At 43.6% G+C, this 13,983-nt stretch overlaps 1 protein-coding gene and 1 non-coding gene across 2 annotated transcripts; both read right to left on the reverse strand.

Annotated features, from left to right (window-relative positions):
* Window positions 1–71, reverse strand: trnag-ccc (transfer RNA glycine (anticodon CCC)). The gene has a single exon. It is a non-coding gene; the product is annotated as a tRNA-Gly (tRNA).
* A 503-nt stretch (window positions 72–574) lies between these two features.
* Window positions 575–4,462, reverse strand: LOC130212972 (free fatty acid receptor 2-like). Its single transcript, XM_056444311.1, has one exon. It carries the CDS (start codon window positions 3,685–3,687, stop codon window positions 2,632–2,634), a length of 1,056 nt encoding a protein of 351 aa, XP_056300286.1. The 5' UTR covers window positions 3,688–4,462; the 3' UTR covers window positions 575–2,631.
* Window positions 4,463–13,983: the final 9,521 nt, after the last annotated feature.

A 13,983-nucleotide genomic window follows, 5' to 3' on the forward strand; every position in this document is an offset into this window, starting at 1 on the left:
TGCGCCGCCCGGGAATCGAACCCGGGTCGCAAGAATGGGAATCTTGCATGATACCACTACACCAGCGGCGCAGTGGCTGTTCAACCAGAGGGCCACGAGTTGAAGGAAAGTTTTTCGGCACATTCTTTATTTTTTTTATATACGATTCTTCTCACACTATCGTAAATGTTCCGCAGCAGAACTAATATGACAAAAAAATGGAATTATATTATGCCACCTAGTTTTAAATATATAACTAAATCATGTTTTTGCTCCTTACAGTTTGGTAGGACGTCTCAAAAGAGTTGTAAATAAATAACTTAATCATGTTTTTTCTTCTTACAATTTGGTATGACGTCTCAAAACGGTTTTAAATATATAGTTTTAAATATATAACTAAATTATGTTTTTACTTCTTACAGTTTGGTATGACGTCTATAAACAGTTTTAAATATATAGCCTAACCTAAACATGTTTTTTCTTCTTACCGTTTGGTATGACGTCTATAAAGAGTTTTAAATATATAACTTAATCATGTTTTTTCTTCTTACAGTTTGGTATGACGTCTCAAAACATACATAGGCCTACCTGCTTTAGCAAATGAGGAGCGCATGTTTTTGCATTTATGGGGGAAAGAAAACACCTTTTCCACTTATTTACATCGGAAAGGGATCTGATTTAAACTGCTGAATTAGATAGCAGGTTTATTCAAAGTATAACCGTTATCATCGGCCTGCAGTAAACTGTAAATACAACATCGATAATACATCCGTAGAAGTTGATAATGGGTTTATATTAAAGACATTATTTCACATTTACATAAAGTTGGAGTCATGTTTTTAGAGTAAATGTAAGTCCTTTTTGCTCTGATTTGCTCTCTGAGGGAAATATCTCACTCTGTAACTACTTGGTGCTGGCCCGGTATATAATTGGTTTATCTGACTTCTTTTGCAACATTAAAACCGAGTAGGCGTGCGGCTGAATACTGAATAAGAAATAGCCGAAAGACTAAGGATTTTCTAATATATTTTTCTAAAGCTCAATAGAGCTAAAATAAACTAAAGATTTTCTAAATTCTGTGTGGATTTATCAATAAGCGCTACTCCTTTCGCATTACAAACTGTAATTTAATGAATTCATGCATATTCAGTCACATTAAACTGTTAGTATGAGCAGCTTTAGTACAGACTAATAGCTTTGGCAAACACAGCTGATCAACTCTCGTACTGATGGAGGTGTTCATGCCTCCAACCTTGGAGGAAGTGAACAGGATTTCTAGGAAAGAAGTCTATATGCAACTTCCTTCCTATAAGGTAGTCTGTACTGACGCAGCGCTCGGGGGCGACACACAGTCAGTTCAGTCTTTACCCTACTTGACTGTTAATGTAGGTCAGACAACGATCATTCCAAGGCACCAGATTGCCTTCAATACTGCATACTTGAACAAATTAATGATTTACCCAATCAATGTTTAAACACCTCTCTCTCCCCCGCGAGGAGGCGAGTGTCCATCAGCCGAAGCCGGTTCCACCTTCCTGATCTTATTCTGCTGTGCTCAATAACACGAGAAGTCGCTGCTAATCAGTGTTTGCCTTTTTTTATTTATTTTTTATTTGTTCCTCTATACTTCCCAGACGCCTCCCCTAACGAGCTGCTCGGACACTTGAACATCCTGAAGATGTGTCTCCTCTCCGCGCTGACCGTCGTCTTTTTATTGGAAGGTAAACGTGAGTACGCCTCTCAGCCAGAATTACAGGAAGCGGTTCAAGGACCATATTTAATTGATGTGATCCCAACAGCCGCCAGACATTTCTGCATGCGGGCGAAATGATGTCTGCCAGGTGAGTACAATGTTCTCCTCTGCCTTTGGCAAACAAGTCATGCACACACACGCACACACACACACACAAAGGGCTGTGTCTTTCCCTTATTGCCTTATCCCTGTAACATATCACAGGAAAAAAGTAAACACTGACGCAATCACCAATTATTGTCTTCCAGGAAATACAAAATGAAGTGGGAGAGGAAAACAACAAAAAAGAGCCGCCGGTTGTTCAGTGCGACAAATCACACAAATCAAGTCCAGAGAGATCCTCAGGAATGAGAATTAACTGAATTATTGACTCTGGATAATCTCTCTCTCTCTCTCTCTCTCTCTCTCTATTTGAAAGCCTCTCCCATTTTTAAAACTATCGCTGTATATCTTTGCTTGACTTGCACATAAGCTACATGTTTGTGAGCTCGTACACAAACCCTGTGGTTCTCATCACACTTGAATCTTCTTCAACATCTCACACTTCGGTTTGCAAACTGACAGTGATTCCTGTTCGTGGTGCAAGCTGTTCGCAGAGCGCGATACCTTATTGCCGTTGCTTAGGTGTTGATTTGGCTGGGTGCAGCGCTCCAAACCCCCCCGACTGCATCGAGTTCTCATGAAATCCGTCTCTTTGAACGCGACTGCTCAAAGGCCGTCTCTGCGGCTCGTTTCCTCACAGGGAAGTTCATCCGAGAGTCAAACAGTCGGCCGTCGACGCCGAGTCATTTCCTCACGTGTGAAAAAACAAGCGTGACATTGATTTCCTGCTTCCGGGGATGAAGAAATAACAAATTAGTGAAGGCAGCTGCTGGTGGCCCCCCCCCCCCTCAGTCTGCTCAGATAGCATTGATCTCCTCTTGTTTGTGTTCCTTATCTGTCGCAGTCGCGTTCATCCCGCCACACGAGGCCCAGCGCATGTGACAGGACATGCACCTGTTGAGGCGACTCCTCACCCCTTCCATCAGACGACCCACAGTCTTCCTCACGGCGGAGGAGGAGAAGTAGAAAATAAGAGGGTCGAGACAAGCGTTAAAGGTGCTGCACAGCAGGGCTTGGTTCCTCCAGTCGGGACTCTTCCACATGACGTAGCCGACAACGTGCGAGACGTTGTAGGGCCCGAAGCACAGCGCGTACACCAGCAGCGTTCCCAAGGCCATGCCGATGGCCCGGAGCTGCCGCCGCCGGTCAATGTGCTGCAGCTTGGACAGAATCCTGATGAAGTTGATGTAGCAGAAGCTGCTGATCAAAAAGGGGATGCAGAATAGCACCACGCAGAGCTCCAGGCGCACGGGCAGGAGGACCTTCAGCTGAGCCTCGGTGAAATTCTCATAGCACACGTCCCTCTGCTCGCCGCCGGCGGCGGACGCGTTGTGGCCCGAGGTGGCGTTCGGGGAGTTGTCGGGGCTGATGAAGGGCACGATGAACACGATGCTGAGGTGGATGAAGCAGAAAATCCAGAAGAAGACGCTGGCGGCCACGGCGTACACCGGCCGCCTCTTCAGGGTGTGCTGGATGGGGAACGCCACGCCGAGGTAGCGCTCCACGCTGACCGCCGTGAGGAAGAAGGTGCTGTTGTAGATGGTCATGTAGAAGACGAAGCCGGACAGCGAGCACAGGGCGTAGGGCATTTCCCACAGCATGTTGTTCATCACCTCCTGCATCTTGAAGGGCAGGAAGGCGAGGAAGAGGAGGTCGGAGATGGTGAGGTTGAGGAGCAGGATGTCGATGGGCGTGGGCTTCTGCTTCACTTTCTTGCAGAAGGTGTAGAAGGCGAGGATGTTGGCGGGGAAGCCCAGCACGAAGGTGAAGACGTAGACGGACAGATACAGGACGGTGTGGCACTCCTGCATGGCGGCCTCGGCGGGAGTCGACGGAGGGCGGGGATGTGACATAGAACCGCAGGAGACGGAGGCGTCTTATTGGCTCAGTGGCCCGGAACAAACCCGGCGAGACGGCGTGGTTCTCCCGTCCCCGGCCCATAATGCAACGCTCATGGTTTCCCGGAGGGTTTCGAGCTCTGCCGATGAGGGAGAATGGAAGCAGATCAGCACACAGTTTCTATACCCGCTGTCCGCCTGCCGCTCGGTGTAAGAAGCTCCACTTCCACATGTTTAGCCGACACAAGCTGAAAGACCACAGGAAGAAGGGAAGATCCACTTTAATTATTTGTTTCTCTCTATATTGCCTCTTAATTTCCTTCCTATAACCCTACTTCAGAGTTTATTGTGAAGCTTAATTATCTCTTAATGAGGAGCCGGTGTTTTGGTCCGGCGCATGGGTTTGTGGACACACCATAAGTCCGTGTTATTGCTTCCTCTGTGTCGTAAATACAGAACAGTGGTGCTTTTTTATCATTGACGTCCAGACCCTGTTTTCAGTAGATGCACAGTTACATGTTACGACAATGATGAGCCTCATAAATGTAATCACTTCAATACAACGGGGAAATGAGTGTCTTAAGGCTTTAGCTGGGCCAGCACACTCATCAAAACATCTGGATCCTGGGGATGTGCGAATGTGTTGTTATTCGCTGTGGTTGTTTCCTTTTTTCTCATCTGTGTTGTTGTTGTTTTCCCTTTCACTCTTTCTTTCTCCTTTTCTTTTGTTTTATATCTTTAAAGTCTTGTTAAGTTGAAAAAATCAAATAAATATGTTTCAAAAAATACATTTAAAACCTCAAAATAAAGTGCGTCTTCTAGGAGAAATATAAAAAATTAAAAATTAAACATCTTTATCTATTTACTGCATATTTTTGTGAAGGACAAACAGGAAAAAGAATGAAGGAAAATTGTAAAGAAATAAGAGAAAATATATGATATTAAGAAAAGCTAGTTTCTTACCCTTCACGCAACGCATCACATACAAGTGAACAGTGTGAGATAGACGCTTAACTCGTATAGTCCAGATGTCTTTTTTGTAAACGAAGTGTGAAGAAATTGTAGAAGTGTCACCTATTTAAGCAACTTCCTCGTCTGCCAGTGCGGTTTTTCACTTCAAACATTTCAGAAAAACTCTACAGGCTTCCTATTTAATCCTTTCCGAAAAGAAACCGCTTCAAGAATAAGGAGTCGGTGTTGCTTACCTTATTCCGCTGCGTGTTTCTCGGCACACCCACATGTGGTGATTGCTCAACTGTTTTATTTGATCTCTATTCACCAGCCTCCAGCTCCTACCTGCTGTCAGCCGGCACGTCCCCTTATTTGCATGATAATCTCAACACCCAGTGCAGATAATAGAAATTATTATGAGGGAGATACTGCTGCAATTTATCTCCCACGCTCGCCAAACACGGTTACTGTGGTAACAAATGGCCTTTTTGCAATATGAGTGGCGCAGAGGGTCTCTGCAAGCCTGCCTGATCAGAGGTTTATTAAATATTTAGTTATCCATACCGACTGCGTATACGGACGCCTCTTCTTTCCTTTTTTTTTTTACGAGAAATAAAGAAAAATACATTTGACGCAAAAGCGCTGACCTGCTGTCAGGGCACGGCCTCCCTTTACAACATGTGATGTTATATGTGCTATACGGTTATCCAAACAGAGGCCAGTTGTTTGAAAAGCCATGTACTGTACACACTGATAAAAATAGAAAAAAGGTACATGAGGTTTATCATGAGCCTGAATAGACTTTCCATTGGGAAATGAGTCTGTGTGCGGCAGAAAAACACTGTTAGAGATCAGAGGGCCTATTATATTTACCTCTTAAAATCACAGCGGGGTCAGGTTTCTATTAAATAGGTGGAACAGGTGAGAGCGCGGATAGTCGCGGCTAATTCCACAAAGTGAGAGAAACAAGCTTTTGAAGTCATAATATGAGGTGAACAAAGAGTCTTTTTGATGTTGGCTAATGTATGCAAATCACTCTGAGGCACCTTCACTTGAGTTAAGTCCTTAAACACTTGATTCCCATGTGTGAGTTATGGATATTTTGTTACCCGTCTGACACAAGTCCTCATTAAGTATTTTTCCCCTTTACGCCGTCGATCACTTCCTGCCCCGTGCTCCTAATCTCCCTCAGAAACCTTCTTTTCAACTCCTCTGCAGCCCAGGCGAGGGCAGAGAAGATATTTGAGTTGGGGGCGATGTGAAATGTGTGAAACCATCACGTTTGTATTGCACACAGACATGTGGGCGATGGCGTTGCATTATGCAGGCTGCTGTGTTCCACTGAGAGAGCTGGTTCTACAGAGCGACATCGGGGGGGTTCTGAGATGATGTTTGAGCTCACGCTTGGTGGTATTTCATCATATCAGAAAAACCTTCTTCAGCGAGGAGCAAAGAGACTATTTACCCTCCTGGCAAGAGACACAGGAGCAAATGTGTAATGAGGGTCCCCTTTTTACTCTTTCACTTTCCATATATGACTTTTTCTCATCTTCTAAGTGGATATTCGAGGCGGGAGATCATTTTTCACATGAAGCCACGGCCACTGGAGGATTACGCCCTGTACGTTGAGTTGAGTTGACGCAGGTTAGACATTAAACATTTCCTCATTTAGGTAATAGCTTTAACTGCAAGAATCTTTCTAATTGATAATGCATATACTTTATATTATCAAAGTAAGCAGGAGAAGGCGGAGCATATTGTTCAGTTACATTCCATAAAAATAGGATTGACTTAAAAATAGGATTGACTTATTCGACGCTGGCGTAAAAGTAGACACCTGCCGATTACATCTGAAATGTGTTGTTCTCCCGAGGACGGACCAACGAGGTGTTTTGTGATGACATTTGAAGGACCTGTTGATAATGTTGATGCTTGCTGTATATTTCAAGCAGATGTTTGAGGTTCAGCGGCAGCAGCGGCGGCTGATTCATTCGTCCCGATTTGTTGTGTGCGTGTGTTCATAAATGTGCAAAATAAACAAAGACGCAGGTTCCAGCCAGTAAATGAGAAAATAAGGGAGTTTCCCCATCAGCGTCGGGCCGGTTGAGTGTTGTGAAAAGAAGTCATGAATGGCAGCAGCAAGCAGACCCAGCACCCTGAGGTGCTTTTCAGAGTTTGGGACACTGGGGATGGAGTCAGACAAAGCTGATGCAACAGAGGGATATTTGTGAAAGAGCACCAAAAGATAGAACAAGGACGCACAGACACACACAGACACAGTGTTGAGGTACAGAGAACCGTCTGTGGTTACTGAAGCAGCGGGAATACATTATGCAACATGAGGAGCAGGAAGATGTATTACCGGGTCCCGAATATCAGAAACAATCTCTCCACATCGGAGCAATCCGTACGAAAGAAGTCCTTCTTGTTTATATTATTTTTGTTTTCCCATACTTTTTTCCTCTGAAGTGGCCGAGAGGATAAATAGAGAGGGTGGGCAATAGTGTTTAATGGAGCTGCCCACTTATAGATGAATTGCGCGAATGAGTATTTTAAAGGAGTCTTTTAGTGTCTCGTGGAGTCTCTGAATATTTCATTAAAGGAATAGAAATGCGGTGGGAACAGCTAATTGATTTTGTGTTAATTAAAATCAGACTGTGAAATTATTCACGGGAAAGAAATAGGAGAGTCAGCGGCGGCCTGATGCGAGCCACCACTCTGGACCGTGGTACCGACCAGAAAGGCCTCTTTCGAGTCCAATTGACGCGGCTGTTACGAGCGAGGTGTCAGAGCGAGAGCTGCTCTGCATGTGTTCATCAGCTCTTTGAAGCTCCGGGAAGAGGAGAACGAAGAGGTCGGAGATGATCGGGTGGCTGAATAAGCGGACATGATTGTCTGCTTCCTTCTTCTTGATTTACTGTAAATAAAATGCAAAAAATAACCTCTCAGCTTACGAGAAAGAGGAAGGAAAACCAGTTTCTGTTGAGGTAACTGACGATTTATATGACTCTGAATGAAGTAAACACACAAGTTGAAACATGCGTCACCCGCTGCTAACTTCTGCTGCTGTGTTAAATAAAAATCTGATCTCTAAGTGGTAGGACTCTGATTCTTTAGTGAAGTAGAGGCAAATGTATCACACGGTAAAAGTTAGAAGTGCACGTGAGGAATGTATGCTGTGAAAATCATGACAACGTTACTGCGATAAATAAACGGATACTAAAGTGTTCTCGTGTCTGCTCAGAGATTACGGGAAAGCACGTAAAGGAAATTATTTGAAACATTCTTTTATTTGACAAATTGTGCATTGAACTGAATACAAAATTCACCAATAAAAAAAGGATGATAGTTCCATTTGAAAGAATTTAAAGTAAATCTGATGTGTCACCATGTAAAAATCTATTCCGCAGCCTGAGTAAGAAATACTCCATTACATGTAAAACTCCTGCAGATACAATCTTACAACAGACGTAGCAACAGTCAAATATACTCAGCAGCTAACCGCTGTTTGCTGAAGATAAAGTGGAGTGATGGTGTTGTGCGCAGAGAATGAGGAAGTTGTTAGTGTTGCTATCCGAGCCGGACGCTAGTGAGAGCCATGTGGAGGCCATCTTTACCACGCTGACTTTTGTTTACAGCTTTAATTAAAGTAGACATTAAAAGTTCTCATTTTTAGCTCGTGATTTATTCGTCATGCGTTAAAACAGGAGGTAATATACATGCATGATCGCCAATGTATACGGCGGAGCTCACCTGAACTACTTTACAGTCGGATGATGCACCGTGGTTGCAGATCTATAGCAGTCTGCACCCTCTAAAAGCATCACAAGATAAATCTGAGGCACCGTGAGATGATTCATGGGAAAGAAACAACCAAAACAACAAGAATTTCTGCTGGATACATTTTTTACTTGTTTTTCTGGATTTGTTGTCAAATGTTTGCCTTTTTTCACACAAAAAAACATTGGAGCGCAAGATGAAAAATATCTCTTTTTTTATGGCATTGCTAACAAAATGAAACAACATCGGAAACAACTCGACTCCCCTTTGTTCGTGAGCGGTCTTTAACAATGTGCTGTCATTCGTCAAATGTTTCTGTTTTTTTTAAATGTCGAATCTGAAAAGTAACGCGTCCTGCTGACGTGTCGTGCGTCGCACTATTTCCGCTCAGTTGACTGCGGTACAAACATCCAGGCGTTGCTACTGACAGCTGATTTGTCCAATTTCAGAACGGCATCTTCCAGCGTCTGACTCGGCCGCCTCTTATCGGCGAATTAGTTTTTGTCGACATCCGAAGAGACGAGCCGGTGTGCACAGCGACAACCGGTCAATGCCGCTGAAAACCTAAAGAGCCCGGTGCTTTGGAAGTAAATAGTTAATTGTGTTACACCTCAAGTAGATATCTCAACAATGAAGAGATTGTGTCTCTGTGCTTCACGGCCTTGAGCCTCCTTGCTAATCCCTCTATTAATACCCAGAGCATGAACCTATAAGCTTCCTTATAGTTATGGGGGGGGGGTAAAGAAATAACAATATAATTCTCTCATCCTGACAGAAGAGTTCAGTGGCTGCTAAGCCACCATATTACTATTTGAAGGGTGACTTTGCTTCCAATATACAGTGGCTGGTCTCATTTTATTCCTAGGGACACATTTATAAAAATAAAGCTTGCTGTGTTGAAAAGATAATCTTGTACATTTCGGCTGGCAGCATTATCACGTCTGACCTGAGTGCGAAGAACGACTGTTTTAGGGACAGAAATCGGAGAGGAAAATAGATGACATTGTGTGAAGGCCGTGGAAGACAAATAGATTTGTACGGCCCTGGCGCCCCCCCCCAAAACCAACCAATCAGTTTTATAATCATCACATCAATTCCTTTTAAAGAGAAATATCAAGAAGAAACTGTTGCGTCTCATTTAAAAAATGCCGTGCGGTCGACTCCCATTGTCATTGTCTCGTTCACAAAGAAACCGAGATGAGTTCAGGGCTCGAGCTCACGGGCGATGTGAAGATTTTTCCAAAACTTCTGGGAACGAGGCCAAGCCACACACCTGCACAATGAGTCCCAGTCGTGGCCCTTTATTGGGTTACCTGGTGTTGCCGGGTAGACACCGAGTGGTTGTAAAAGCAACGCTGATATCCAGGCTGATGGATGTCTGGACGGGCTTTGATCGTGGCAGGAGATCAGCACAGCGTTAATGTTTGAGGTTCCTAAGCAATAACGCTCTTGCGTCATCGGCCCTTCATAATGAGCCTAAAAAATGATGAATATAGGAAACAGCTCGGCAAGTGTTCACCGAGCTCGTTGAGCTGTTCTCTGCGTCGACGATCTATTATGTCGCCTTTATTTGAAAAGCGGCCGACGTTATTTGCCTCCTTTTTTAATTTAAAATACAGACATACTCGATTCGCTATTTATTTATTTTTTTGTTCCGACTCACACACAAAGCTTGTCTCAATTAATCAGCGATGATTCACGGTCTTTGACGCGCCGTGCTTTCAGTCAGTCCGGAGCCAGTAGAACTGAGTTAATTGAGCAACTGCAGAGAGCGATAAACACACTGAGCTGAGCTGATGTCGAGAAGCTGCTGATCCCCCGGACCAGAAGATTAGATAGTATCGTGGAAGATCAAAGAGAATAGCACATAAAATGCATCTCATTATGGGAGCAGAAGAGAGTTGAATCAATGGTTTTGTACACCAGTGGGCGATGGGCGAGATAAAAGGAAGCCCCGATTGGACGGGAGCCACGAGACGGCGGCATCTCGCTCTCGGACTCCTTGGAGGTCGATGACATTTGAAAGTCGCCGCTCTTCTGATTAGAGGGTGGATTTGGTCGAGAGATGTACAGGATGCACCTGTTTCATATCTCGATAAGTGAGCTGCCGTGTTCAGGGGATGAAACTTTAATGAGCACCGACGGGAACATTTGGGAACATTTGAGAGCATTAAGATGAAGAATCCGCTGCTTAGAAAGGAATATATAGATTATACCGATAACTGCTCTTCCTCATTCCCTTTCTTACAAGAAATGACATGTATTACTTGTTACCTTTTTTTATTATGTTGTTTATTGGGATGCATACTTAGACATAAAATACATTCAAAAGATCAAAGGAGGGACAACAACAGTGCTGTAGTTTATATATACATATATATACATATATACATACATATATATGTATATATGTATGTGTATATATACAGCATATTTATACAGTATATACTGTATGTGTGTGTATATATATACACACGAACGCATAACAACAACAATATATATGTGTATATATATACACACTAACAAATATGTATGTATACAGTATATATTTTATATATACAGTATATATATGTTTTTAAATGTGTATAAATATAATATATTTATATATATACATATACATATATATATAGATTTATATACATGTATATACATTGTATATATATGCTGTATATTTATATATATATATATACAAATTGTATACATATATATATATATATATACATACAGTATATATATGTATGTATTAAATTTGTTCCACTGCTCAATGGAAAGATGAATAAAGGTAAATGTACATTAAAATGTACCTAAAGAGCTTTTGTTGTCGGGCTGGTAAAAAGATTTTTTTAAGGTCAGCAAGAACGTCCTAAAGACCTTCAACGTCCCTTCAAAAATATTTTTTCCTTTTCAAAAGCTGCTCACAAATATATGATAGTAAGCTATTCTATATAAGTGAGCCGCGCCGAAACATGTTGTAAATGTCAGCGTTAACTCCCCCGGAGGCTCGCTGAACATGAGGTCACCCGGCACCGCGGTGGCATTTTGAAGGGCAGAGGTATTCCGAGGCTTTCCGGGCCACACTTTGCAACTTAAGGTCAAGTAAAAAACAAAATAAGCAGAGACATGTTGGCACTCACAGGCCCGCAACCAATGTTTGCTTTCATTATCAATTCTATTTTCCGTGATTAATCGTTTGGGTTTAAATGACAAAAGCCCATCACAATGTAGCAGGGCCTGAAGTGATGTTTGTTTATTTACACACAAAGTCATTTACCTCATGAATAATGTTACATGTGAAATCAAAAACAACAAAGGTTTGGTCGTGATGATGTACGAGTAAAGCGATGAATAGATTCTCACGTCAGCTGTTCCCTCGAGGCGCGAGCGCAGAACCGTCTTATTGTACAGGTGGCGGTGAGAGACGGGGATGCCATCAACGTCCTTTGATCAGATGTCCTCGCGGTGACCTCACGGTGACCTTTAAGTCTACGGCGACAATCCTGAAACCACGGACTCACATCGTGTCCGTTTAGTTTATTGTGTGTTTTGTTATTAACGTCAAATCTTCCTGCGTCGCTCTCTGCGCGGCTCTGGCTACGTTGAATAAATAACACTTTGGATGACGTGTAGCAGTAGCATCTGTTTTGTCCGATCATATTAAAATGTGTTTGTGTGTGTGTGTGTTGGGGGGGGGGGGTTAAGCTGGCATTCTTTAGGGAATTCCATGTGGATATGATTCCATCTGTCATTTTGTTGGTAACATTATAACTTCATTTAAAACTCACGGTCTGGATATGACTAAACAATTAAATACAATAAAATACATACAAAAGCATAATTAAAATACGTGGACCCACTAATGCCTTATAAAGAGACAGCTTTACCACAGTGCATGTATTATCATTCCTTATGTAGAATTCATAAGCAGTATATAAATGGTTTAAAACACACTATAATGTAGATAAAAACACATCATATATATATATGTGTGTGTGTGTGTGTCTGTGTGTGTTTTTATTGTTTTAAACCTCTAATGTTTATTTGAGGTTATAACTGTGACTGAAACCAATGAAATAAATGTGACTTGACAAGATAGCGCAATGTGAAATGGTAAACGATTCGCTAAAACTGGGATAAATTAATTACCGTTGACAAATCTGTCACTCGCATCCATTCTCAATTCCTCCTGTGGGTGTAAAAAAATATATATTTAGAATTTGAGAAAGTAGTCAAGGTGAGCTGCTGAGCCCAAATAAGTAGGGCAACACATCCATATCAATTAACACACATTCACGCACATTCTTGAGGATCGGGATGTCCACAAGAGCCTGACCGATGGTACCGGTCACTGGGATCTGAACTGGCTGATGCCTGAAAGTGCCTCCAGTCCACAGTGCAGGAAGAGCACATGACCACATCACCACTGTTAAGTGGACTCTATAGTTTATAGGAGGGCTACACAGCATGATAGCTTGCAGAGCAACTGTGCAGATAAGGCTGCCTTCAGCACACACACACACACACACACACACTGTACCTTTTGTTTTGAGAAAGTAGGCCAGTGGCAGAGGCCGGTCGAGTAGCGACTATAATCCATCCAGCCACTGTCGTGGAAATATAAGTCCAGTTAAAAGCAGAGTTTAGCCTCTATCCTGCAGGGTATTTAAAGTTCCACTAACTTATAAATAACTAACTTACCAGTTTAATAACTGGTATATGGGTCTACACTCCAGGCATGGCAGGTGGGACATAAATGCTTGTTTGATCAGGGTCTTCTTGCCACATCCAGCACGTGGTGGTTAAGGCTCTGCAAACCCGCGGTGAGGAAACTCAAGAAGTGGACCAGACGACAGTCTGGATCAGGGTTGGAGTGGGGCCACTTTTCAGCCCGGGAATTTCAGGCTCAAGACCAGCCCACTTTTTTTATGGTAGTGGAAATTGGATAATGCAATGCAAATACTTGCGCGCGCCGGGAAGAGGGTTGACCGGGGGGGGGGGGGGGGGGGGGTGCAAGTGACTATTTTTTTGCTCCGTCCCGATGCGCGCAGACCGGCGTCGGAGCTCTGCAGCGACCGCGATCAACCTATCGAAGTGTCAACAAATAAAATTCTCGACCGGCCCAGAAGTGAAGCGGCCCACCGGGAACTCTCCCGATTCTCCCGATTACCCACCCCGGGCCTGGTCTGGATGATTACACAGAGGCTGTAACCGCACACATCGGCGTCTGTGAGGACAGCTGTATACCCATCATGCACCAGGGTGAGTTACTACAACGACTAAGCCTGGTTTCACAGCGGAGCTCAGACAGCGACGGCCGCGCGAGGATCAGGACGAGGCCTTGGACGAAGAGGCCAAGTACAGGTCAAGCAAGGCGGGGGGGGCGGGGGGGGGATGCTAATGCTAAACGCGAGTGACTCTGCTTCTGTCTGTAGAGGCTCAGACGGATCACCAACTGCAGAACAGATGGAAGCTGACCGCTCTCACACAAACTGGTTGAGTCCCTTCCATCTGGCAGGAGGCTGCGGCCCATCAGGACGAAGACCTCACGCCACAAGAACAGTTTCTTCCTGGTGGGCAGTCGGG

This window comes from Pseudoliparis swirei, chromosome 22, assembly GCF_029220125.1.
Source record: "Pseudoliparis swirei isolate HS2019 ecotype Mariana Trench chromosome 22, NWPU_hadal_v1, whole genome shotgun sequence".
Lineage (NCBI taxonomy): Eukaryota > Metazoa > Chordata > Actinopteri > Perciformes > Liparidae > Pseudoliparis > Pseudoliparis swirei.